The 26,411-nt window shown below is 36.4% G+C and overlaps 1 protein-coding gene across 9 annotated transcripts in view; it reads left to right on the plus strand.

The window, feature by feature from the left end:
- Positions 1-26,411, plus strand: part of LOC118546253 (ankyrin repeat domain-containing protein 26-like) — a 108,806-nt gene that overhangs the window by 59,638 nt on the left and 22,757 nt on the right. For 6 of the 9 annotated variants that reach the window (XM_078075284.1, XM_078075285.1, XM_078075290.1 and 3 more), the window contains 6 exons: positions 1,164-1,329; positions 3,800-3,952; positions 8,207-8,277; positions 8,613-8,706; positions 11,839-11,951; positions 19,310-19,439. In XM_078075284.1, the coding sequence (XP_077931410.1) occupies positions 1,164-1,329; positions 3,800-3,952; positions 8,207-8,277; positions 8,613-8,706; positions 11,839-11,951; positions 19,310-19,439 (727 nt within the window). The remainder of the gene's footprint in view (positions 1-1,163; positions 1,330-3,799; positions 3,953-8,206; positions 8,278-8,612; positions 8,707-11,838; positions 11,952-19,309; positions 19,440-26,411) is intronic. The other 3 variants (XM_078075286.1, XM_078075289.1, XM_078075291.1) reach the window with 3 other exon arrangements.

Raw genomic sequence — 26,411 nt, forward strand, 5'->3', positions numbered from 1 at the left:
AAAGCATAAAAATTTTTAAAGAAGGTCTTTGATCCTATTTTTAAATTGTTCTCTGGGAAGTTTATATTAATTTATATGCCCATCAACAGAGAATGAAATGGCCATTTTTCTCAAGACAGGAAAAATTTTAAAAATTTGTTCAGTTTTAAACATATGCAGCGATTAAAAAGTAAAATGGAAAATGATTACTGCTCAGTTTTTTCAATATCTCTCATAAAATTAATCCAAAAGTCTATGCTGTAAGCATATATGACTCTTTATTGTTTACTTAATTAATATGGATCCTGTGTTCTAAAAGGGGTTTTCAAATGATTTATAAAATAGATAATAGGGGCGCCTGGGTGGCTCAGTTGGTTAAGGGTCTGCCTTTGGCTCAGGTCATGATCCCAGGGTCCTGGGATCGAGCCCCATCTCCAGATCTCTGCTTGGCAGGGAGCCTACTTCTCCCTCTCCCTCTGCCTCTTGCTCCCTCTGCTTGTGCTCTCTCACTCTCTCTGTCAAATAAATAAATAAAATCTTTAAAAAAAAAGTAAAATGAATAATAATCAACAAGGTAAATTGAGAATATTGCAGAGGAAGAAACATAAAATGTATAGGGTTATCTATATAAAATGTATAGATATTTGACTCCCTATCCTAGTCCTGGATCACAGTAATCTGCAGGTGTATGTTGTGTAAATGACATCTGCAGATGCTGTCTTATACTGCAAATTATTTTTGGAGGTACCTGTGATGTTTTGTGAAGTAGAAATTTACTTCTAGTGAATTTATAAACTTTTTTATAAAGAGCAACTTCTCTTTTTAATTAGTAACTAAATTATCTGTTCTAATGGAGAGGTAATTATGACTATATGGGAAAAAATGATAATTTTTAATTCTAACTTTCTTGAATAATTTCAAAATTCCTTTCTCTACAATATCTACCAGAGGTAGTACTAAAACTTATTACTAAGCAGCATAATGCTTTCTCATGGCTTCTTTTCAACTATATATATCTTTTGGAAGAGATTGAAGTGAGAAAGTAAACATGAGCCCGAGAAAGGAAAAAAATTGAGGACATAGAAATTTCATTTGGATAATAAACCAACATATGTGGAACCAGATCATAAAATGAACTTTTTACTGCTTACAAAATATTTTAAAATAAGCACATTTATTTGCAGATTTACCTTCAAAGAAGAAGAAGAAAAAAGAAGAAATGCTGATAAATTATATGAGAAAATGAGGGAGCAATTCAGAGAAAAAGCAGCACAGTATAATAAAGAAGTTGAAATGAAACAACAACTTGAACTTACTCTTGCAAGGACTGTAAGAAATAATGTGGATCAGGTAAATCTTTGATAAAAATTGCATATTTCCATCAATATTATTTATAATATACCCTTGATTTAATGTATATTATTCAGGTATAAAATAGATAAAAAATTTAATTTTATCCTAATAGGAACTATAATATTTTTAGCTAAAATTATTAACTTATTGGAATTCTTGTCTTCTCATATATGCTCTCTATATATTTTCTGAATGAAGGGATAGAAGGTAAATTGAGATAAATGTGAAGGTTGGCTTTTTTTTTTTAAGATTATATTTATTTTTAGAGAGAGAGCATGAGCAAGGGAAGGAGTAAAGGGGGAGGGAGAGGGAGGGAAAAGAATCTCAAGCAGACTCTGCGCGGAATGAAGAGCCCGACTCAGGGTTGGATCTTACAACCCTGAGACCATGACCTGAGCCAAAACCAAGGGTAGGACACTTAACCAACTGAGCCACCCAGGCACCCCAGTTTTGGATTTTTTATGTTAAAATACAAGCTAAATCACCTTGAGACTATGATGGAACCAGTTAAATGTTTTGTAAAGAAATTTTATTTTCACATACTATATCTTCTTGTGTTTTTACTTTATGACAAATCTAGCTGTCATTTAAATTAAAATTTGAGTTATTCATGCAGGATAAAAATCCTTGTATTTAAAAAGGCTACTTCTTTTGAACATTTTTTTTAAGTTCTCTTAAGCTTTTGACTTTTTTTTTTTTTTTAATGTGTACAAAGAGACCTAAGTCAAACACAGTGTCAGGAAAAGGAAATGGAACACATGTATCAAAATGAACAAGATCAAGTGAATAAATACATTGGAAAGCAGGAATCCTTAGTGGAGAGATTATCTCAACTACAAAGTGAAAATATGTTGCTTCAACAGCAACTAGATGATGCTCACAACAAAGATGCCAGTAAAGAAAATGTAGTAATTAATATCCAGGACCAGTTTCAGGATATCGTAAAAAAACTTCAAGCTGAAAGTGAAAAACAAGGTCTTTTGGGGGAAGCAAGCAATAGAGAGTTAAGCAATGAATGCAATCTTTTAAAAGAAAGAATGTGTCAGTATGAAAAGGAGAAAGTAGAAAGAGAAGTAAGTATCCAGAAAGATAAATATTTTTCAAGCTTTCTAAGAGAAAATTCAAAGTAATATTTGATTATCATTATTATTTTTAGAGAGAAAGAGTGCACCTGCACATGAATGGGAGTGGGGCAGAGGGAGAGGGAGAGAGAATCCCAAGAGGGCTCCACATCAGAGAACTCCACCTCATGACCCCGAGATCGTGACCTGAATGATTATGGCTGAATTTTGAATCTAGTTGAATATAAAAAATATATAGACTATAATTCAGCATAACTTGTATCCAGCAAATAAAAATTAGACTTGAGAGGGGCTTTAATTTGAATAAAATTGTTGTGTCATCTATGAAAGTTTAAGAGGTTAAGTTATAAATTGTTAATAGTAGGCTGATACTAATAATTTAGCCTTATACTGCTAAAATAATAATTTTAATCTTTGTCACCACATTTTAATACCATGATGAATAGATGAATGGAAATGTTCATACCTGCAATGAGCATGTTGAAATTGAGATTCAATTAAGTGGATTCACTTGACGGTTTACTCCAGATTTCCCACATGAACTGAAGTGTAGATGCTGTATCTCAGTCCTTTTCCTTTGGTAGCTTTTTATACATTTTAGGTTGGAATAATTTTATTTTTATTTATATAAATTTGAATATTTAGTCTGAAATCATGTATCTTATGACCTTTTAACTCTTTGCAGGCACTTTTCATTAAATCATAATTTGGGACAAGTGTGGTGAGCTTTAGCAAAACTGTTTGATTTAATCTTCCCACTGCTATTTATAATTTTTTAAGGCAATTTTACAAATAATTTGCTTATTTCAAAGCTCAGTGACTATCATTTGGGCATAAGTTTGTCCAATACAAAGAGAATTGTATCTGTAATATATTAATTTGGCATTGGATCTCCATTTTCAGACTAATGGGGGGTGGCAGGATTCTTGTACTGTAGCAGGAATGGAGGTCAGGGAGGGAGGTGAAAGCCAGGTTATCTAGGGCCTTGAAGCCCATTAGAATGACTTCACTTTTGTTCTGAGATAGTAATCTATTGGAAGGATTTGAGCAGAGGATTGAATATGTGAGGAACTTTGACATTAATGTAAGCCTCTAATAAAAAAGAGGGAAAACATTTCATCATGTAGAATTTACCGCTGCTAGGCCCACCTATATACCCATTTCTTTTTGAGACCTCAGTAGGGTGGGAAACTTTGCAGATTCATCAACAAGGAATGGAGAGTGGGGCTGAATTAATTATCTAAGTAACATAACACTGACTAGGCAGGAGGATAACACCTGTATGTGGTGATATTTTTCAAAGTACATATATTAGAGTTACATATTATTAACATAACTTAATACTAAGATAATTTATAAAATCAGTAGCAGAAACGTCTTATTAGGTAGCTGTGAGACACCTTCAACTAGAACTGGCTGATGCCCTAAAAATACAATCTATGTCAGAGGCTTCACTGGAGGTTATATCACGTTGCCGTATTAATTTAGAAGATGAGACACAGGATTTGAGGAAGAAATTAGGTCAAATCAGAAGTCAGGTATGTATTAAATGTAGCATGTCAACAGTTAATCTGTAGCAAGTTAATATAAAGTGTTTTAGGATGCTAATTTCCATGGACCATTTTCTTTTGTATTTTCATTATAATTTAGTGTAATTTTAGTATCTTCACAATGCACTTATTTCTTAAACTTTGACTTTCATTCTGCTATTTGTGTTATACATTTTTTTTTTCTTACAGTATTTACCCTTAGGAAAGTTGAGACTTATGCATCATTCCTCACAGAAATTGAAGGACTTTTTTTTCCTACTAAACAATTTTTTTAAAGATTTAGGTATTATTTGAGAGAGAGCGAGAGTGCGTGCGCATGCACACGCGTGAGTGGGGGGAGAGGCAGAGGGAGAGGGAGAGAATCTCGGGCAGACTCCCTGCCCAGCACAGAGCCCCACGCCAGCTCGACTCCATGATCCTGAGCTGAAATCATGAGTTGGATGCTTAACCAACTGAGTCACCCAGGTGCAATGTTTTTTAATGATATCTCTGTTACCACGATGAGGTGAGCCATATAAAATCAGAAGATAATCTTTAATGGAATGTTTCAGAAAATGGTCTTATTTCTCATGTTCACTTTTGTGAACGGATATAGAATCTGTACTGATTTTAGGATAACTTGTACAGAAAAGTCATTTTACAAACCAGTTGAACTTAGGCATTTCCTTCATTTTCTTTTCCTTTTAGATATATTGTAAATGCATAGAAATATTCAGATCATGTGTACTATATACACCCAAAAGAGAGAATTAAGAAATTAAGAATGGGTCCTGCCATTGGATTTTTTTTTTTTTTAATATTTTATTTATTTGACAGAGAGAGACACAGCGAGAGAGGGAACACAAGCAGGGAGTGGGCGAGGGAGAAGCAGGCTTCCCGCCGAGCAAGGAGCCTGATGTGGGGCTTGATCCCAGGACCCTGGGACCATGACCTGAGCCGAAGCCAGCCGCTTAATGACTGAGCCACCCAGGCGCCCCCATTGGATTTTTTAAAAACTTTTTTTAAAAAACTTTATTGAGATATAATGCACATACCATACAATTCACCCATTTAACATGTATAGTTCAGTGTTTCTGATTATATTCATAGAGTTGTGCAACTATCACTGCCATCAAGTAGAACATTTTCATCACCCTGGAAAGAAACCCTTAGCCGTTGAGCCCCCAGCCTCAGGCAACCACCAGTCTACTTCCAGCCTCTATAGAGTTGCCTATTCTGAATATTTCATATAAAGGGGGTCACACAATGTGTGGTCCTTTGTGACTAGCTTCTTTCACTTAATGTTTTCAGGGTTCATCTGTGTTATAGCATATATCAGTGCTTCAGTTTTTTGGGTTTTTTTTGTTGTTGTTGTTGTCAAACAGTACTCCATTGTGGGCCAAAACCCTTGTTCATTCATCATTTGATGCACCTTTGGGTTATTTCCCACTTTATGGCCATTAATAATGCTGCTCTGAAGGTTGATTTAATTATTGTCTGGACATCTGTTTTTATTTCCCTGCCATCAGATTTTATCCTCTGAGTTAATTGGGTTGATTTCACCATCTCTCAGCCTTTTACTCATGCTGTCCTTTCTGTCCTTTTAGTTTCCCTTCCTCTTGCCGAATCCTACACTATTCAGACCTGGCTCATAGTCTCTCATTCTCCATGAAGCTCTCTCTGACTATTCTAATTCCCACTGACTTTACTCTCTTCACACTTGTCTCATCTAGTCTATGCAGAACAATTTAGTCCTTTATTTTACATTGGTTTTATTTTTTTCATGAGAGATAATTTTGTCTTTCTAAGTACACCTTAATCTGAGGGGGAAAATATGGGATATGCATGGTACCTATCCTTGTATAAATTGAGAATATTTTAACTTAACAGTTTTTAGGATAAAATTAAGTACTTCAGGAGCGCCTGGGTGGCTCAGATTGTTAAGCGTCTGCCTTCGGCTCGGGTCGTGATCCTAGGGTCCTGGGATCGAGTCCCGCATCGGGCTCCCTGCTAGGCGGGGAGCCTGCTTCTCCCTCTGCCTCTGCCTCTCTCCCTCTCTCTGTGACTCTCATGAATAAATAAATAAAACATTAAAAAATTAGTACTTTATACCATATCAATAATTTCTGATTGAAAACATTGACATAATAAAGCTTTTATTCTAAATGTATTTTAAGCAATTAAATGTAAAATTGAAAGCATTTAATCTGACAGAGGAGAAGTGTTCAAGCAAATGCTTGTTTTTCCCCCTCACTGTGGAAAAACAGTCTAAATTTGCCTTTCTTCATTTTGCAGCCAGTGCTGAGATTACTTTACCAACTATAAAGCTCCGGGCACAGCTTTTCTTTTTTCCTTTTTTTTTTTTTACCTTTCTTTTTTAAAGTTTGTTTGTTTGTGTATTTATTTATTTATGTAATTTCTACACCCATTGTGGGGCTTGAACTCATGAGCCCAAGGTCAAGAGTCGCATGTTCTTCCCACTGAGCCAGTCAGGCACCCCTGGGGACAGTTTTTTCTGATATGCCATACCATGTAGCCTTAATGTATTCATCAGAGTACTTGCTAAAGCAGTGTAACACAGACAGTTGCTAAGATAATATAAACATGAAATGATTTGGGAATGTTGATTTAGCAAGAGTCCATTATTTCCACGTCAGTGGCTTTACCTTGCCTCTGATAGTCATGTAAATATTTATTACTCAGTCTAGGAGGTACTATTTGCCCTGTAGTCCATGAGATTGTCCACTGAGTAGTATAGCGAGGAAGTAAGTTAAAATTATTATAAGTGGAAAAAAGTACTGGTAGCTAGTGGAATTGGTAAAAGTTTTTTTGAAGTACTGAGGATGTATTCTGGGCCTCACGCTCCCCATTTGCTGCCACTTTCAGTGGTATGAAGAATGATTTCAGTATAACTTGTATAAGAGACCACTTTCATTGGCCTGCCATCTGCCTAAAATATCAAATATTATTAGAACATAACCTACAGCAACAATGATAATGCTAATTGCAGACAGAATTTGGTGTGTGCCAGCTACCCTTCTAAATAGTTCATGTATAGGGGCATCTGGGTGGCTCAGTTGTTAAGTGTCTGCCTTCGGCTCAGGTCATGATCCCAGGGTCCGGGGATCAAGTGCTGCATCGGTCTCTCTGCTCCGCGGGAAGCCTGCTTCTCCCTCTCCCACTCCCCCTGCTTGTGTTCCCTCTCTCGCTGTCTCTCTCTCTCTGTCAAATAAATACAATCTTTAAAAAATAAAAATAAAAATAAATAGTTCATGTATATTTCCTAAATTAATCTTCCCAACATCCCAGTGTGGTAGATACTATTATTATCTTCATTTTACAGAGAAGAAACTGAGACACAGAAATTTTTTTTTAATATTTTATTTATTTTTTTTGACAGAGAGAGACACAGTGAGAGAGGGAACACAAGCAGGGGGAGTGGGAGGGGGAGTGGGAGAGGGAGAAGCAGGCTTCCCGCCGAGCAGAGAGCCCGACTTGGGGCACGATCCCAGGACCATGGGATCATGACCCAAGACAAAGGCAGACGCTTAATGACTGAGCCACCCAGGCACCCCTGAGACACAGAGATTTTAACTAATTTTTTCCAGGTCACACAGCTAATACCCAGTGAGTTGGGATTCAGACCCCAGGCATTCTGATTCCTACGAAGATAATGCCTCTCATACTATTCCATGAAATATCTAGTTGTCACTGAAAGCAACATGTTAACTTTTATAATCACTGGAACAGCCATGGTCATTCACATATGTGAATATTTAAAACTATAATTGATGTGGTACTTAGAATACAAAATTAGAAATGTTTACCATAAGGTAATTTCCTATCTTTCCCCCTTTGACCAATATATAAATTTGTAGGTTTAGTTGATAAATTATAATTTAAAAACATTAAAAATGTGACATTTTAGTAACTAGAGAAGTCAGCAAACTTTTCTGTAAGGGGATTGTAAATATTTTATTTTATTTTAAGATTTTATTTATTTGAGAGAGAGAAGGAACAGTGGGGAAGGGCAGAGAGAGAGAGAGAGAGAGAGAGAGAGAGAGAAGCAGACTCCCTGTAAATATTTTAGGCTATGTAGGCCATAGGTCTCTGTTGCAGCAGTTCAAATCTGCTGTAGCCATAAAGCAGTACGTAGAGGAGAGTGTGGCTGTGTCCAGTAAAATTTTATTTACAAAAACAGCTGATGGTGGTTTTATACTAGATTGCCAGTAGTTAAAAGTATTTCTTTTTTTTCTTTTTTAGTTGCAAGAAGCACAAGATCGACATGCAGAGGCTGTAAGATGTATTGAGACGTTGAAAGATCACGTGCAAAAGTACAATTTAAAGCAGCACAGAAAATAACTTGAGTATTTAGAAAGCAGAGAAGCAGTGTAGGATGAGAAATATATCAGTTATGATAATAAGTATATCATTGTTAAGCTGGATAAAAATTTCAGCTTTGCGCTATTTGGAAATGCATAAATTTTGCATATTATCTTTAAATTTTGCACATTAACTATAAAACACAACCAGAAAAATGGCACAATTGCCAAATCTTCTACTTTTTAAATTTTTAAGAATTTATGTAAGACCTTCAGATGTTTGTTTTGAAATTATACGGTACTTTTAAAATTTATGTGTGAGAATAATTTTAAAATATTCATTTTAGGCTTGAAGTTGAAAATGCCAAGTTAAAAGTTACAGTCAAAAAACAAGCGGGCAAAATTGAACAACTTCAGGAAAACCTGTTAAGTACAAGTTTGGTAAGTTAGTCTCTTAATTTCTGTCCTACTGAAAAGGAATTTTTATTTCTCTAGTAGTAGTATATAAGACTATTTTAGATAATATGAAAATTCTCACTGATAAAAATGTTTATTGTATTCATATTGTTGCTACTTGCTACTGGTAGTATAATTCCTCTTTATAGATGAACTTGACTGAATTCATAAATTAATAATTTTTATAGTAAGATTGTAATAAAAAAGATTGTGGTAGTCTAAGATAAGCAATATTTTATACATACCACATTTTATTTATCTATCTGGCAGTGGACAATTGAGTTTTTCCACCTTTTGGCTATTGTTAGTAATGCTGCTGTGAGTATTGGCATACAAAAGTCTCAGTCCCTACTAATATTTTTCAGTATGTTTAAAAATTCCCAAAGTTTGAGTCATAATTTGATCTTGAATTCTGACTTTCTCTTGTAATCTAAACCCTTCAGTGAGATTTGAGAATGGATTACTCTCATGATAATTTGTTGTGATTTGTAATTATAAATTTGTAATTTGTTGTCTTCATCAAGAATGACTACTAGGTCATTATGCAAACATTTTCCTCAAAGGAATATATTTTTCTCTCTGTTGGATTTTGGAAAGGAAAAGAGATGCCAGTGGAAAAGTGGAAATGACTTCTCAATCAGGGCCTTACAGAGTAACATCGTGCTCCTAGCATTCACTGCAAGTTCAGGAACTTTTTTTTTTTTCATTAATTTGAGTTAATCAGACTTTCAGAGATTTAACAATCCAATCGCAGAAAAGATTAATGTGCAATCCAGGATTCCAACTTATTGATACGTAGTGAAAACTATATAACTATTTACCAGGCAGAACCAGATTATCATGCCATTTATACCCTCCTTCATAGGAGAGGCTACCAATGATTTAAGATGAGAAGATTGCATTTGAGTCCTAGGTTGGAACAATGAGTTAGATGCACCTACCACTAGTTTCTTTTAGTCACAAAAGCTGCATCCTTGCAAATTTCATTATACTGCTATACCTACCAGGGGAACTAGCACATTCTGTTGACTGGTCCTTTTTGTGGCCAAAGAAACATCGAAAATAATTTTTTTCCTAGATTTCCTATAAATTAGTCACATTGTATTACTATAGTTTTCATTGAGCAAGTAACGTGACAATATGTGAATGAGAATGCCAGGAGTTGTCCCCCTACGGTGTCATATAGAAATCTATTAAGAAAGGTATCAAATCTTGTAAAGTTTGTAAGAATAGCCGTAGGTATTCTGTAGATTCCACTGGAAATGAATTAGGGTTATGACATAAAATTATTAGCTACCCTGTGAAACAAACGCTTAGCTTTCAACCAACTCAGTCCATAGTCCTAACATCTCTAGAAGGATTTTATCTCATGAATCCCCAGGCCAGAGACTACCTGGGTTAAGAGATTTGATGGACATAGTTTTGAGGTGAAGAATCTGGACTGGGAAGAAGAGATAGCTCTAGGCTGACTTAAGCTTCCAAACCATATAGTCAAGTATGTGTCTGAAAAGAACTTCAGAAGAAGACTTCCATAAGATCCAATCTCTATGGAATAGGAAATTATTCAAAAGAAAACAAAGACAAACAATTGATAGTCTGACCCTTGTGAGAAACATTTGCATCAGAAAAGAAAAGCAAGACAGAGTATGGTGGTCAGCATCCTAAGGGTAAGGGTGCCCCCTGAGATGACAAAATAACAATACACTCAAAGTAATACCAAAAACAGTCAACATAAAATGTACAAGATTAGCTGTCTAGGGGTACCCGGGTGGCTCAGTCAGTTAAGCACCTGCTTTCGGCTCAGACCATGATATCAGGGTCCTGAGATCGAGCCCTGCTCAGCTGGGAGTCTGCTTCTCCCTCTCCCTCTGCTCCTTCCCCTATTCATGCACTCTATTTCAAATAAATAAATTTTTAAAAAATTAAAAAATATTAGCTGTCTATAAAGGTAATCCACATCAGGTAATGGTTTTTGAGTGTGTGGTTGAGAATATTGTCTATGAGGAACTAGAAGGAAGATCAAAAAGTAGAGATGACCTCAGTAAAGGGGTCAAGGCTGGAAATGTAGATTAGAGAATCGGGTTTTGAAGCCTTGAGATTTAACCAACTCTGAGAGGATTTGATAAGGGGAATAGCAAGGGTCAGGGACTAACCGCGGTTGCTGTCCTTTAGAAATAAAATGGGATTAGAGAGCAGAGGGAGAGTATGGTCATTGTTTTCAGCTGTTGCTGAGAAGTAAAGCAGGATAAAGACTTTTAAAAAAAGATCCTTGATGACCCTCAAAATTTTTTTAGTGGAATTCCAGGATTGAAACTCCGATTTTAGTGTAAAAGAAGAAACTAAGTGTTGGAAAGATGAATCTGTGGGTGAGATGACACATTAAAGAATGCTCAAGTCCAGTGAAAGGGGAGAAGCAGGATGATAGAAAAAGCTGCAAGAGTTAAGCAAAAGTTTTTATGTAATATCGAGAAGATTTAAACTTTATTTAAAGAGAAAGGTTGTTAATAGAAAAGAAGAAATTGAAACCTTGTGGAGATGCTTGCAATGCTTGCAGAGAATGAGAGTATCTCATTCTAAAGTCAGGCGATCATCAAAACTGTAATGGGGACTGCATAGGAATTTTTCAGAGATTATCTTAAAAAGGTATGATCTCACAAAACCCAGAGTATCTTAAGCTATGGATGAAAATGTTTCTAGGGCATCTTTAGAAACTAAAATGTAAATATAACCACTTTTTAAAATTTTTCATTAACACGTAGTATTAATATGGGTAAGAACCTCCGTATTTAATAAGTAAATTTTGGCAATTTAAATTCTAGAAAAAATAATGATGAAAATGTAAAATCAGTTTAAGCTGTTTTTAAGAAAGGTCCTTATATTTGAAATTTGTATTTATTGGCATCAGGTTTATAAAACTATATTATATAAAACTTAAAATTATAGATTTTAAACTACATTATATAAATTTAAAATTATAAATTTATAGAATTTATAAAATGTAGTTCATGAGCCTTTCTAAACACGTTATTACTTATAAATTCATGAGAAATAATATTTTATGAGAAGAATGAGTATCTAGATTTTTAAATATAATTTTCTTTAAAAATTTTTTCAAAGTCTAATGATGAAAAGGGACAGATAAAGAAATATATTGAGTTGAAACAATGTCTGGAATGTAGTTTGGATCAAGAAATGAAGAAAAATGGTGAATTAGAAAAAGAGATTACTAGGTAAGACTGTAATATTTCAGATAATTTTAGCCATTAATTAACTGATTTAACTGTAATTTTACTTTATTAAATACAAATACTTGCCAAAATATTACACTTACTCTTTAATGATTCCTTAAATAATAACAACAGTTCCTTTAACAATAACAACTGTAATTTTCATTGTCCATCTTGAACAGTTTCTGCAAGATATCTTTGTTCTTTGGTAATATTTCCTTTTAATAGTGTTCTTCCCTTCCAACAAGTATTTTAATATCTAAAAACCTGTGTCACTGTTTAATCATATCAAAAGTTATCTTGGTTTGGCTTATATTTTCTTTTTTTTATATTATTTTGTAAATTTAAATTCAGTTACCAACATAAAGTATATTAATTTCCAAGGTAGAGTTCAGTGATTCATCAGTCTTATATAACACCCAGTGCTAATTACATTAGGTGCCCTCCTTAATGTCCATCATCCAGTTACCCCATCCTTCTCCCCTCCTCCACTCCAGCAACCCTCAGTTTGTTTCCTATAATTAAGAGTGTCTTGTGATTTGTCTCCCACTCTAATTTCATCTTGTTTTATTTTCCCCTCCCTTCCCCTATGCTCCTCTGTTTTGTTTCTTAAATTCTACATATGAGTGAAATGAAATGATAATTATCTTCCTCTGACTGACTTATTTGGCATAATACCCTCTAGTTTCATCCACGTCATTGCACGATTCCATTTTTGTTATTGGCTGAGTAATACTCCATTGTATATATCTACACATCTTCTTTATCCATTCATCTGTCAAGGGACATCAGGGCTCTTTCCACAGTTTGGCTATTGTGGACATTGCTGCTATAAACATTGGGGTGCAGGTGCCCCTTCAGATCACTACATTTGTATCTTTGGGGTAAATCCTTAGTAGTGCAATTGCTGGGTCGTTGGGTAGCTCTATTTTCAACTTTTTGAGGAACCTCCATACTGTTTTCCAGAGTGGCTGTCCCAGCTTGTATTCCCACGAGCAGTGTAAGAGGGTTCCCCGTTGTCTGCATCCCTTCCAACATCTGTTGTTTCCTGACTTGTTCATTTTAGCCATTCCAACAGGTGTGAGGTGATATCTCATTGTGGTTTTGATTTGTATTTATTTCCCTGATGCCAAGTGATGTTGGGCATTTTTCCATGTGTCTGTTGACCATTTGAATGTCTTCTTTGGAGAAATGTCTGTTCACGTCTTCCACCCGTTTCTTGACTGGATTATTTGTTCTTTGGGTGTGGAGTTTGATAAGTTCTTTGTATATAGATTTTGCATACTAGCCCTTTATCTGATATGTCATTTGCAAATATCTTCTCCCATTCTGTCAGTCGTCTTTGGTTTTGTCGACTGCTTCCTTTGCTGTGCAAAAGCTTTTTATCTTGATGAAGTCTTTGTTTCCCTTGCCCTTGGAGACATGTCTAGCAAGAGGTTGCTGCGGCCCAGGTCACAGAAGTTGCTGCCTGTGTTCTCCTCTAGGATTTTGATGGGTTCCTGTCTCACATTTAGGTCTTACATCCATTTTGAGTCTATTTTTGTGTATGGTGTAAGAAAATGGTCCAGTGTCATTCTTCTGCATGTGGCTGTCCAATGTTCCCAACACCATTTGTTGAAGACACTGTCTTATTCCATTGGCCATTCTTTCCTGCTTTTCCAAAGATTAGTTGACCATAGGGTTGAGGGTCCATTTCTGGGTTCTCTGTTCTGTTTCATTGGCCGATGTGTCTGTTTTTGTGCCAATACCATACTGTCTTGATGATTACTGCTCTGTCATAGAGCTTGAGGTCCAGAATTGTGATGCCACCAGCTTTGGTTTTCTTTTTCAACATTCCTTTGGCTATTTGGGGTCTTTTCTGGTTCCGTACATATTTTAGGATGATTTGTTCCAGCTCTGTGAAACAAGTTGATGGTATTTTGATAGAGATTGCATTGAATGCACAGATTGCTCTGGGTAGTGGTAGCATAGACATTTTAACAAATTTGTTCTTCCAATCCATGAACGTGGAGTGTTTTTCCATTTCTTTGGGTCTTCCTCAGTTTCTCTCGTGAGTGTTCTATAGTTTTCAGAGTACAGATCCTTTGCCTCTTTGGTTAGGTTTATTCCTAGATATCTTACGGTTTTTGGTGCAATTGTAAATGGGTTCGACTCCTTCATTTGTCTTTCTTCTGTCTCATTGTTAGTGTATAGAAATGCAACTGATTTCTGTGCATTGATTTTATATCCTGCCACTTTGCTGAATTCCTATATGAGTTCTAGCAATTTTGGGGTGGAGTCTTTTGGGTTTTCCACCTAGATTATTACGTCACCTGCGAAGAGTGAGAGTTTGACTTCTTCTTTGCCGATTCCGATGCCTTTTATTTCTTTTCATTGTCTGATTGCTGAGGCTAGGACTTCTAGTACTGTGTTGGACAACAGTGGTGAGAGTGGACATCCCTGCCGTGTCCCTGACCTTAGGGGAAAAGCTCGCAGTTTGTCCCCATTGAGAATGATATTCGCCATGGGCTTTTCATAGATGGCTTTTATGGTATTGAGGTATGTGCCCTCTATCCCTGCACCGTGAAGAGTTTTAACCCAGAAAGCATGCTGTACTTTGTCAAATGCTTTTTCTGCATCCATTGAGGGGATCATACGGTTCTTGTCCTTTCTTTTATTAATGTAGCATATCACGTTGATTGATTTGTGGATGTTGAACCACCTTTGCAGCCCAGGAATAAGTCCCACTTGGTTGTGGTGAATAATCTTTTTAATGTACTGTTGGCTCCTATTGGCAAGTGTCTTGATGAGAATTTTTGCATCTGTGTTCATCAGGGATATTGTCTGTAATTCTCCTTTTTGGTGGGGTCTTTGTCTGGTTTTGGGATCAAGGTAATGCTGGCCTCATAGAAAGAGTTTGGAAGTTTTCCTTCCATTTCTATTTTTTGAAACAGCTTCAGAGGAATAAGCATTAATTCCTCTTTAAGTGTTTGTTAGAATTCCCCAGGGAAGCCATCCGGCCTGGAGTTTTGTTTGCTGCGAGATTTTTGATTACTGCTTCAATTTCCTTGTTGGTTGTGGGTCTTTTCGGGTTTTCTGTTTCTTCCTGTTTCAGTTTTGGTAGTTTCTACGTCTCTAGGAATGCATCCATTTCTTCCAGATTGCCTAGTTTGTTGGCATATAGTTGTTCCTAATATGTTCTTAAAATTGTTTGTATTTCCTTGGTGTTGGTTGTGATCTCTCCTCTTTCATTCATGATTTTATTTATTTGGATCCTTTCTCTTTTCTTTTTGCTAAGTCTGGCCAGGGGTTTATCGATCCCATTAATTCTTTCACAGAGCCAGCTCCTAGTTTTGTTGTTGTGTTCTACTGTTCTTTTCGTTTCTATTTCATTGATTTCTGCTCTGATCGTTATTAATTCTCTTCTCCTGCTGGGTTTTGGCTTTATTTGCTGTTCTTTCTCCAGCTCCTTTAGGTGTAAGGTTAGGTTGTGTATTTAGGACCTTTCTTGCTTCTTGAGAAAGGCTGTTGTTGCTCTATACTTCCCTCCTCGGACTGCCTTTGCTGCATCCCAAAGGTTTTGAACAGTTGTGTTTTCATTTTCCTTTGTTCCCATGAATTCTTTAATTCTTCTTTAATTTCCTGTTTGACCTATTCATTCTTTAATAGGATGCTCTTTAACTTCCATGTATTTGAGTTCTTTCCGAATTTCGTCCTGTGATTGAGTTGAAGTTTCAAGGCATTGTGGTCTGAAACTATGCAGGGAATGATCCCATACTTTTGGTACCGGTTGAGACCTGATTTGTGGCCCAGTATGTGATCTCTTCTGGAGAAAGTTCCATGTGCGCTCGAGAAGAATGTGTATTCTGTGGCTTTAGGCTGGAATGCTCTGAATATATCTGTGAAGTCCATCTGGTCCAGTGTCGACCTCAGAGAGTCGTGGACCTGGGGCGGTGAAGGAACTGAGGAAAAGAGATGACAGTAGAGGGAGGCACAGGGGATCCCGAGCAATCAGCCCGAGGTCCGGAGGTTTATTTTCCATAATCTTATATACCTTCTACAGCGATATAGATCTATAATGATTTACAGCAGGGGCTTCGTAAGGCACATTCTTCCATGTACATAGGATTAGTCCAGCTTGTATGATAAGAATCTTTAAAGCAGGACAAGGGAACAAAGAGGGGAGTGCACAGTGTGCTATTTACAGGACAAGGGAACAAATAGGGGAGTGCACAGTGTGCTATTTACAGTTCCAGGGAACAAAGAGGGGAGTGCACAGTGTGCTGTTTACAGGTGGCTTCCTATCTACAAAACATCTTCTGCTCCATACTTTAGAACAGACCACACACGTCCCAAGGGCATTTCACTCTGATCCTTTCGGCTTATTTTTAACCCAGCAAATTGAGTTTTCTCAGAGATCTCGGAGTCTGAACGAATATGCACCAGTGGTTGTTGTGGCGTTCTGTTTCCCACAGTCCAGTGTGTCATTCACTGTTATTATTGTATCATCATCAATGTGTTTCCTTAATTTTGTTATTAATTGGTTTATGTCATTGGCTGCTCCCATGTTAGGGGCACAAATATTTACAATTGTTAGGTCTTCTTGTTGGATAGACCCCTTTAATTCATTATGATAGTGTCCTTCCTCATCTCTTATTACAGTCTTTGGTTTAAAATCTAATTTCTCTGATATAAGGATTGCTACCCCAGCTTTCTTTTGATGTCCATTAGCATGATAAATGGTTTTCCACTCCCTCACTTTCAATCTGGAGGTGTCCTTGGGTCTAAAATGAGTCTCTTGCGGACAGCATATCGATGGGTCTTGCTTTTTTATCCAATCTGATACCCTGAGTCTTTTGATGGGGGCATTTGGCCCATTTACATTCAGAGTAACTATTGAAAGATATGAATTTAGTGCCATTGTATTATCTGTAACGTCACTGTTTCTGTATATTGTCTCTGTTCCTCTCTGGTCTGTGTTACTTCGGGGCTCTCTCTTTGCGTAAAGGATCCCCTTTAATATTTCTCGTAGGGCTGGTTTAGTGATCACAAATGTTTTAGTTTCTGTTTGTCCTGGAAACTCTTTATCTGTCCTTCAATTTTGAATGACAGCCTTGCTGGATAAATAAAGTATTCTTGGCTGCATGTTTTTCTCGTTTAGCACCCTGAATATATCATGCCAGTCCTTTCTGGCCTGCCAGGTCTCTGTGGTTAGGTCTGCTGCCAGTCTAATGTTTCTACCCTTGTCGGTTAAGGACCTCTTGTGCCGAGCTGCCTTCAGGATTTTCTCTTTGTCTCTGAAATTTGCAGGCTTTACTACTATATGTCGAGATGTTGACCTGTTTTTATTGATGTTGAAGGGGGTTCTCTGTGCCTCCTGGATTTGAATGCCTGTTTCCTTCCCCAGATTAGGGAGGTTCTCCAGTATAATCTCTCAAATATACCTTCTGCCGCCCCCCCTTCCTCTTCTTCTGGGATCCCAATTATTCTACTATTGTTTCGCTTTATGGTATCACTTATCTCTTGAAATCTCACCTCGTGATCCAGTGGTTTATCTCTCTTTTTCCCCAGCTTCTTTATTCTCCATCATTTTGTCTTGTATATCACTACTTCTCCTTTCTGCCTCATTTATCCTAGCAGTTAGAGCCTCCATTTTTTTAGAGCCTCTATATTTGATTGCATCTCATTAATAGCCTTTTTGATATTGACTTGATTAGATTTTAATTCTTTTATTTCTTCAGAAAGGGATTCTCTAGTGTCTTCTATACTTTTTTCAAGCCGAGCTAGTATCTTTATCATCGTTATTCTGAATTCTAGTTCTGACCTCTTATATCCATACTGATTAGGTCCTTGGCAGTCATTACTGCCTCTAGTTCTCTTATTTGAGCTGAGTTTTTCCGTCTTGTCATTCTGTCCAGAAAATAGATGAATGAGTGAACAAAATACTAAAAGAGCGACAACAACCCCAGTGAAATATACACTAAACAAATTAGAAGAGACTCAGAACCAGTAAAAAGAATATAATCAGGTGAACAGAACAGAGAAATACACTGGATCCTGTGTGTATTTTGGTCTGTTTGTTAGAAAACTACATCCCAAAACTGTAAAGAAAGAAAAACTTATATATATATATACAAAAATAAAATTAAATACAATGAAAGGATAGAATGTAATTGTAAAAACGAAAGTTAAAAAAGACTTGCAGAAAGTGGTTGCTTTTCTTTTCTTTTTTTTTTTTTTTAATTACTAACATACAGTGTGTTATTTGTTTCAGGGGTACAGATCTGTGATTCATCAGTCTTACATAATACACAACGGTCACCACAACACATACCCTCCCCAAACGTGGTCGCTTTTCTATTTGTAGAATTACAGCAATTCTTAGATCTCCGGTTGAGTTCACAGGTGTTCAAACATTCATTCAAAATCATTTTATAGCTATCTAGTGAGTTCCGGACCAGACAAAACTAAGCTCTCCTACTCCTCCACCATCTTTTTTGATTCAACTTGCTTATATTTTCTTTCTGCATTTTTTAACTATAAAATATACAGAGAAAAATATATGTCTGACTTGAAGAAGAATAAAATTAGCAATCATGCTTTTACCACTCAGATTAAAAAAAAAAAAAAAAAAAAAGGAGTTCTTTCCAATGTCTGTAGCTCCCACAGGGCTCCCTTTCTGTTTTTTTGCTGAGTACTTACATTTGTTCTCTGATATTCTCTCATTTAACTGTCTTTCTCTGCATTGTTTTGCAACCTTTCACTTTGTTAACAGTGTCCTAGCCAAGATATGTAACTTCTTTCCTAAAACAGTCTCATAGACCATCACACATTATCTCTTTGCTGATTTCCTTTCTTCTAAAGCTTTGTCTCTTCATTTTTCCTCTCAACTCAGACTTTAAAGATTTTTCTTTCTGTTTTTTTTTTGAGTGATCTCCTTTGATGTTTTTTGTATGTATTTTCTTTTCTTCTTGTAGACTGTGGTTAGTGGGTACCAAAATGTATTTTTGTGTCTTTTTAAAACATTCATGGATAAGTATGCTTTTCTTCTTCACCTTGGATACTGGTCTCTGGTTTATAGTCACTATTTAATAATAGATTATTATATTAACATACTGAAAATAAATATTAATAACTTATGTATAAGAACCCTTAATATACTTACAGTATTAATTCTGCCATATGTGTCATAAAAATTTTCTTCATATTTTTTACCTGAGATTATAATTTAGTTAGTATGTTCTTAAACAATGTGAGGTTGGGACAAATGAGAGATCATAATTTATAGATTTGTTTATATGATAGAACATATTATCTATTTAAACAATTATTAAATATTTACTCTTAAAGAACCTGACTTACTCATTCTATACCTTCCACAGATTTAAGAAACTCTTAAACGTGACAAGGAGAAAGTTAAGTGAATATGAAGATGGAGAGCTTACTTTCCCTGGAAATTCAAAAACCAATCAAATTGAAATGGAGAGTCAGATTAATATGCTAAAACAGAAGGTAATTTTTAATTAGTTTTGGGACTCCAAAATCATTTAATTTTGGGAAATAAGTCACTCAGTGCTTTGAGCAGTGAAATACAGATTTTTCTATTAATTTTATATACGTGCTACATTTTCTTGGGGTAACAGCTTTATTGAGATAAAATGAACGTAGTATGCATATTCAAAGAGTACCACAATCAATTTTAGAACATTTTTGTCACCCTGTAAAGAAGCCCTGTACCTTTTACCTGTCACCCTATGCTAGGTTCCCCTTCCCTACTCTCCTTAGCCCTAGGGAACCACTACTTACTCTCTGTCTCTATAAATTTGCCTATTTTGGACATTTCATATCAATGGAATCACACAATATGTGGTCCTCTGTGACTGCCTTCTTTCATTTAGCATAATATTTTCAAGTTATACCTATTTTGTAGCATGTGTCAGTACTTTATTTCTTTTTATTGCTGAATAATATCCCACTATACAGACATACCACATTTTATTTATTCATTTATCAGTTGGTAGACCTTTCGATTGTTTTGCTTTTTGGCTATTGTTAATAATGCTATTGTACACACACATGTACAAGTTTTTGTGTGAACATGTTTTCATTTCTCTTGGGTATATACTTACAAATGGAATTGCTGGGTCATATGGTAACTCTCTTTAACCTTTTCTTTTCTTTTCTTTTTTTTTTTTTTTTTAACGCTTTGAGGAACTGCCACACTGTTTTCCAACATGGCTGCACCATTTTACATTTTCATCAGCAGTGTTTGAAGGTTCTCATTTTTCCTGATTTTAGCCAGTGTTTGCCATTATCTGTTGTTTTTATTATAGCCATCCTAGTGGGTGGGAAATGGCATCTTGTGGGGTTTTTTGTTTGTTTGTTTGTTTGAAGTTTTAAAACTCTAGTTAGTTAACATATTGGTTTCAGGAGTAGAATATAGTGATTCATCACTTACATACAACGCCCAGTGCTCATCACAACAAGTACATCATTCATCTAGCCCACCCCCCATCCACCTCCACTACAGCAACACTTAGTTTTTTTCTCTATAGTTAACAGTCTTTTATGGTTTGCCTCCCTTTCTCTTCTTTTTTTCCCCCTTTCCCCTGTGTTCACCTGTTTTGTTTCTTAAATTCCACATATGAGTAAAATCATATGGTATTTTTTTTTCTCTGACTGACTTGTTTGGCTTAGCATAATACACTTGATGAGTTCCATCAATCTTGTGGCTTTGATTTGCATTTTTCTTAAAGCTAATGATGTTAAGGGGGCACCTGGATGGCTCAATTAGTTAAGCGTCTGCCTTCGGCTCAGGTCATGACCCCAGGGTCCTGGGATTGAGCCCCACATCTGGCTCCCTGCTCAGCGGGTAGCCTGCTTCTCCCTCTCCCTCTGCGGCTCCCCCTGCTTGTGCTCTCTCTCTCTGTCAAATAAACAAATAAAACGTTAGAAAAAAAAACTAACAAAAACTAATGATGTTGAGTAGCTCATCTTTTTATGTGGTTATTATCCATTTCTATATCTTCCTTAAAGAATGAATCAATTCCTTTGACCATTTCTTTATTGGATTGTCTTTTCATTATTGTAAGAGTTATTTATGTATATCCTAAATACAAATCCCTTATCAGATATAGGCTTTTTCAAATATTTTCTCTTATTCAGTAGCTTGCCTTTTCACTTTCTTGATGGTGACATTTGAAGCAAAGAAGTTTTTGATTTTGATGAAATATACTTAATCTGTTTTTTCTTTTGGTGTCTTAAGAAACCATTGCCAAATCCAGTCACAAATGATATGTTTTTTTCTAAGAGTTTTATGATTTTAGCTCTTATATGTGGAGTTAATTTTGTGTATATGCTATGAGGTAGAGGTCTAACTTTATTACTTTGTCCCACTACCATTTGTTAAAAAGACTATTCTTATTCCATTTAATTGACACCCTTGTTGAAAATCAATTCACCATAATGTGACAGTTTATTTTTAGATTGTCAATTCTAATACATTTATCTATATGTCTATCCTTATGTCACTGCCCAATCAGATTTTATGAGAATTCTTCCCTAGTCGTCTTGCAAATTTACCACTCACTTATGTACTAATAAAAGTGTAGTAGAACTTAACTTTACTCCTGTAGAAATTTTTGGCTTCTTGAAGGAGGCTTTTACCACCTTATGCCTTGCTGACTCCATGATATGATGAGAAGTTAGACTCAAAAAGATAAGAGTCCTGTTTCTTTTCTCCATTCATATGTTTAGTTTCTCACTCAGTGCCTCCCACATCCGTTTCCATCAAATCTTGGTCATAGGATCTGCTGTCTATTAGTTACTTCATGATGTTTTATTAACTTATTATAAAGCATAGACTCATCCATAAATTCCACCATCCAGGAAGGAAAAGATGAACTCTGGGCTGTCAGCTTTCCTGTTTTGAAATCTTGGTAATCCATCATCTTGTAATTCACAATTAGATACTATTTTGACCTGGTTCTTCTGTATAACACAGGTGCTGATCCTGTTCTTGGCACAGATCCTACATTCTCAGAAAATGCAGTTGTCTGTATCCATCTTCTTTTACTTGAAATAGAAAAATATGTTCTTTAATAGCTCCATAAATAATTAATGGAATAAATATTTCATTACATTATTTCAAGAATACAGCTGTAAAATGTCAGGTAGTATTTAATTGAGTTATCAGAGACAAATAGTAGGTTAGCAATTTGAATGCCATAAATTTTCAAAGCCAGTTTGTATGATATGGGAAAGCATTGTGATACAACATAAAGATGAGATGGTCTTACTTACCTCCCCACATAAACAAGCTTGGAGTAAGATAAAGGAGAAATTATATTTAATTAATTATATTTTTTACGATTTTATTTATTTGACAGAGAGAGACACAGCGAGAGAGGGAACACAAGCAGGGGGAGTGGGAGAGGGAGAAGCAGGCTTCCCGTGGAGCAGGGAGCCTAATGTGGGCTCCATCCCAGGACCCTGGGATCATGACCTGAGCCGAAGGCAGATGCTTAAGGACTGAGCCACCCAGGCGCCACCTATATTTAATTTAAATAGTGCCAATGGACAGTACATTTGGTTTGCTACTGAAAAGATTAAAAATGATTCCATAATGTTCTCTTTATTTCCTCACTGAGGAAAGGAGAATGAAGATTGAGTATTAGATTGATTAAAAACTACTCAAAGCTGGCTATTTCTTTTAGAATTTCAGTTAATGGAGATCAGGTAAAAGGTCCAATTTTGGTTATTAAACAATTCCTAGTTTTCCAGCTGTTATACTTCAAATCATATTGTCTTTCTGCTTGCCGGTCTTTCTTCTCCCCTAACTTGAGGGGAAAATCTATAGAGGCATTCCTGCCTAGTTGTAATAATTTGTAATTGAAGCGTATCTTAGAAAAATGTCTTAAGAGAAAGGAAAATGGTAGCAGAGTAAGAGGAGCCTAGGTTCACCTAATACCTGAAGACTGACAGAACAAACTCCACAACTAAAGAGAGGGAAGAGGACACATTGAAGAAGGTAGAAGTACAGAGATATGGTTTAGGAGAGAAACAGATCCTGGCTGCTATAGAGGGGAGGGATTTATGGTCATAGAGAAGGGCAGGAGAGGCATACATGGAAATGCACAAAGAGAACGTTTCCTCATACCCACTGGCTTGGAAGGTGAGAGGGGCTGAATTTCATGAGTTCTTACACCTAGGGGGGCTTAAAGCCTGGAGTTCTAAAGGTCATCAGGCTTAGCTGGGATAGAGCCTGTAGGGCACTGTGCTGCTCTTGGAGAGAAGGCAGGTAAATAACCCGGGAGCATACAGCATGGAAACAGTGATCTGAAGAGTGCCTGGGGCATACAGTGGGGAGATTACTTGCTCTTCTCAGAGAATGTCCCTGAGAGGCAGTGTTCACGGAGATACTTCTCTAGGAACAAAGGAACCAGCTGGTGCCATTTCCCTCCACTGCCCCTCAGCACCAACACAGAGCCTCCTGTGGGAAGTGGCACAGCTCTGACACTGGCTACCTCATTTGCTTACACCAAACCGTCCCCTTGCACTCCAGTGGAACTGCCCTGATCAATCATTCTTGCCTCAGTTCCAGCACAGCAGGCCTTCCCCTCCCCCCCCCCGCCCCCAGAAGACCCCTGCCCACACCACATCTCCTGAACAGATTCAGGAGGGCCTCAGTTCTAGTGGAGATGGTGACAGGTCTCATTTCACAAGCACACCAGAGCACACCTAATTTAAAAGTTGCTACATTCCAGCCAGGTACCAAACACTGCCCACAGCAGGTGGGGAGAGCCTCTGCAGATGACTGGCCTAAAGGATAGAGCAGCCAGAACACAACAGCAGAGTGCATGCAGCACACACTGCGGACACCACCCTAAGTGCCAGACCCTGGGCACTACATGAGGTCTTTTTCATAAGTCCATTACTTTGAGGAGCAGGTGACATAACTGGCTTTTCTAACACAGAGAAGCTGGTAGAGACGTAGACAAAATGAGAAAACAGAGGAATTTATCTCAAATGGAAGAACAGGATAAGGCCATGGGGCCAGAGATTTAAGTGAGACCGATATAAATATCATGCCTGATGGAGGATTTAGAGCAGTGATCATAAGGATACTCACTGGACTTGAGAAATGAATGGGAGACATCAGTGAGACCCTTACAACAGAGATAAAAGAATTTAAAAAAAGAATCAGAGATGAAGAGTGCAATAAATGAGATTGGAAATATACCTGATGCAATGAACAGCAGGCTGGAAGAAGCAGAAGAACGAATTAATGAGCTAGAAGACAAAGTAATGGAAAGCAATAAAGCTGAAGAAGGGAGAGAAAGAAGAATTGTGCAAAATGAGACAAGACCTTGGGAACTCAGTGACTCCATCAAAAGTAATAACATTTGTAGTGTAGGAGTCCCAGTAGAAGAGAGAGAAAAGGGGTAAGAAAATTTATTTCAGGGAATAATAACAGAAAACTTCCCTAATCTGGGGAAAGCAACAGACATCAAGCTCTAGGAGGCACAGAAAACTCCCATCAAAATCAACAAAAGCAGGCCAACACCAAGATACATTATAATTAAATTTGCAAAATATACTGATAAAGAAAACATCTTAAAAGCAAGAAAACAAGTCACTAACTTCCAGGGGAAACCCCTTAAGGCTATCAGGAATATTTTCAACAGAAACTTTGCAAGCCAGAAGGGAGTGGCATGATATATTCAACATGGTGAATGGGAAAAATCTGTAACCAAGAATACTCTTTCCAGCAAGCCTATTACTCAGAATAGAAGGAGAGAGAGAGTTTCCCAGACAAAAATTAAAGGAGTTTGTGACCACTAAACTAGCCCTGCAAGAAACATTAAAGGGGACTCTTTGAGTGGAAAACAGAGACCAAAAGTGACAGTATAAAGGCAAGAAACCCAAAAGTATCAAAAATCAACATTTATGTAAAAAATAATTTAAGGAACTCAGAAACAAAGGATATAAAATATACCTTATCTAAAGCATGGGGAGAAGAAGAGAAAAGAATTGGTTCAAACTTAAATGACCAGCAACTTAATATAGACTGCTATATGCAGAAGAGGTTATATACAAATTATATATCAAAAACCACCAATAGGGGTGCCTGGGTGGCTTAGTTGGTTAAGCATCTGACTCTTGATTTCAGCTCAAGTCATGATCTCAGGGTTGTGAGATTGACCCCTGCGTTGGGCTCCGTGCTGGGCATGGCATCTGCTTAAGATTCACTTTCCCTCTCCCTGCCCCGCTCGTGTTTTCTCTAAAAAGAAAAGAAAACCAAAAACAAAACCACTAATAAACATGCAAAGAGAAAGAATCCAAATATATCACTAAAGAAAATCAGCAAAGCATCAAAAACACAAAAAAGGATCAGACAAAAATCTCCAGAAACAACCACCTCCTTATTGATAAGGAGGTTGATAAACAACCACCTACATATTGATAGATATGTATCTATCTATAGATATCTATCAATAATTACTTCGGATATAAATGGGCTAAATGCTCCAATCAAAAGACATAGGATGTATATGCTGCCTACAAGAGACTCATTTTTGACATAAGGATACCTGCAGATTGAAAGTGAGGGGATGGAGAAACATGTATCATGCAAATGGACATCAAAAGAAAGCCAGAATAGCAATAACTTATATTGGACAAAATAGAGTTTAAAACAAAGACTGTAACAAACGACAAGGGCACTATATCATAATAAAGAGGACAATATGACAGGAAGAAGATCAAGTGTAAATATTTATGCACCCAACATGGGATCACCCAAATACATAAAACAATTAATGACAAACATAAAAGAACTAATTGATAATAATACAGTAATACTACGGTACTTTATTTTATATATATATATATATATATATATATATTATATATAATATATAATGGAAACAGTGATCTGAACAGTGCCTGGGGCATACAGTGGGGAGATTACTCGCTCTTCTCAGATCATGTCCCTGAGAGGCAGTGTATATATATGTATATATGTATATGTATATATATATAGTTTTTTTTAATGGAATAAGTTGCTTTTATTCCTAATAGTAAAAGTATCCATGAACACAATGTACAGTTTGGATATTTTAGGAAGGAATAGAAATAATCAATAGTTGGGAACTTTAACACCCTACTTACATCAATGGACAGATCAACTAACAGAAAGTCAACAAGGAAACAATGTCTTTATATGACACACTGGATTAGATGGACTAAAGAGATATATTCAAAATATTCCACCCTTAAACAGCAGAATACACATTCTGAAACATTCTCTAGAATATATCACATATTAGGCCACAAAACAGGCCTTAATAAATACAAAAAAGAGTGAAGTCATACCATGCACCTTTTCTGACCACAATAATATAAAACTAGAAGTCAGCCACAAGAAACAATCTGAAAGACCACAAATACATGTTGGTTAAGTAACATTCTACTAAACAATGA

The sequence above is a fragment of the Halichoerus grypus genome, chromosome 6 (genome assembly GCF_964656455.1).
Source record: "Halichoerus grypus chromosome 6, mHalGry1.hap1.1, whole genome shotgun sequence".
In the NCBI taxonomy this organism is placed as follows: domain Eukaryota; kingdom Metazoa; phylum Chordata; class Mammalia; order Carnivora; family Phocidae; genus Halichoerus; species Halichoerus grypus.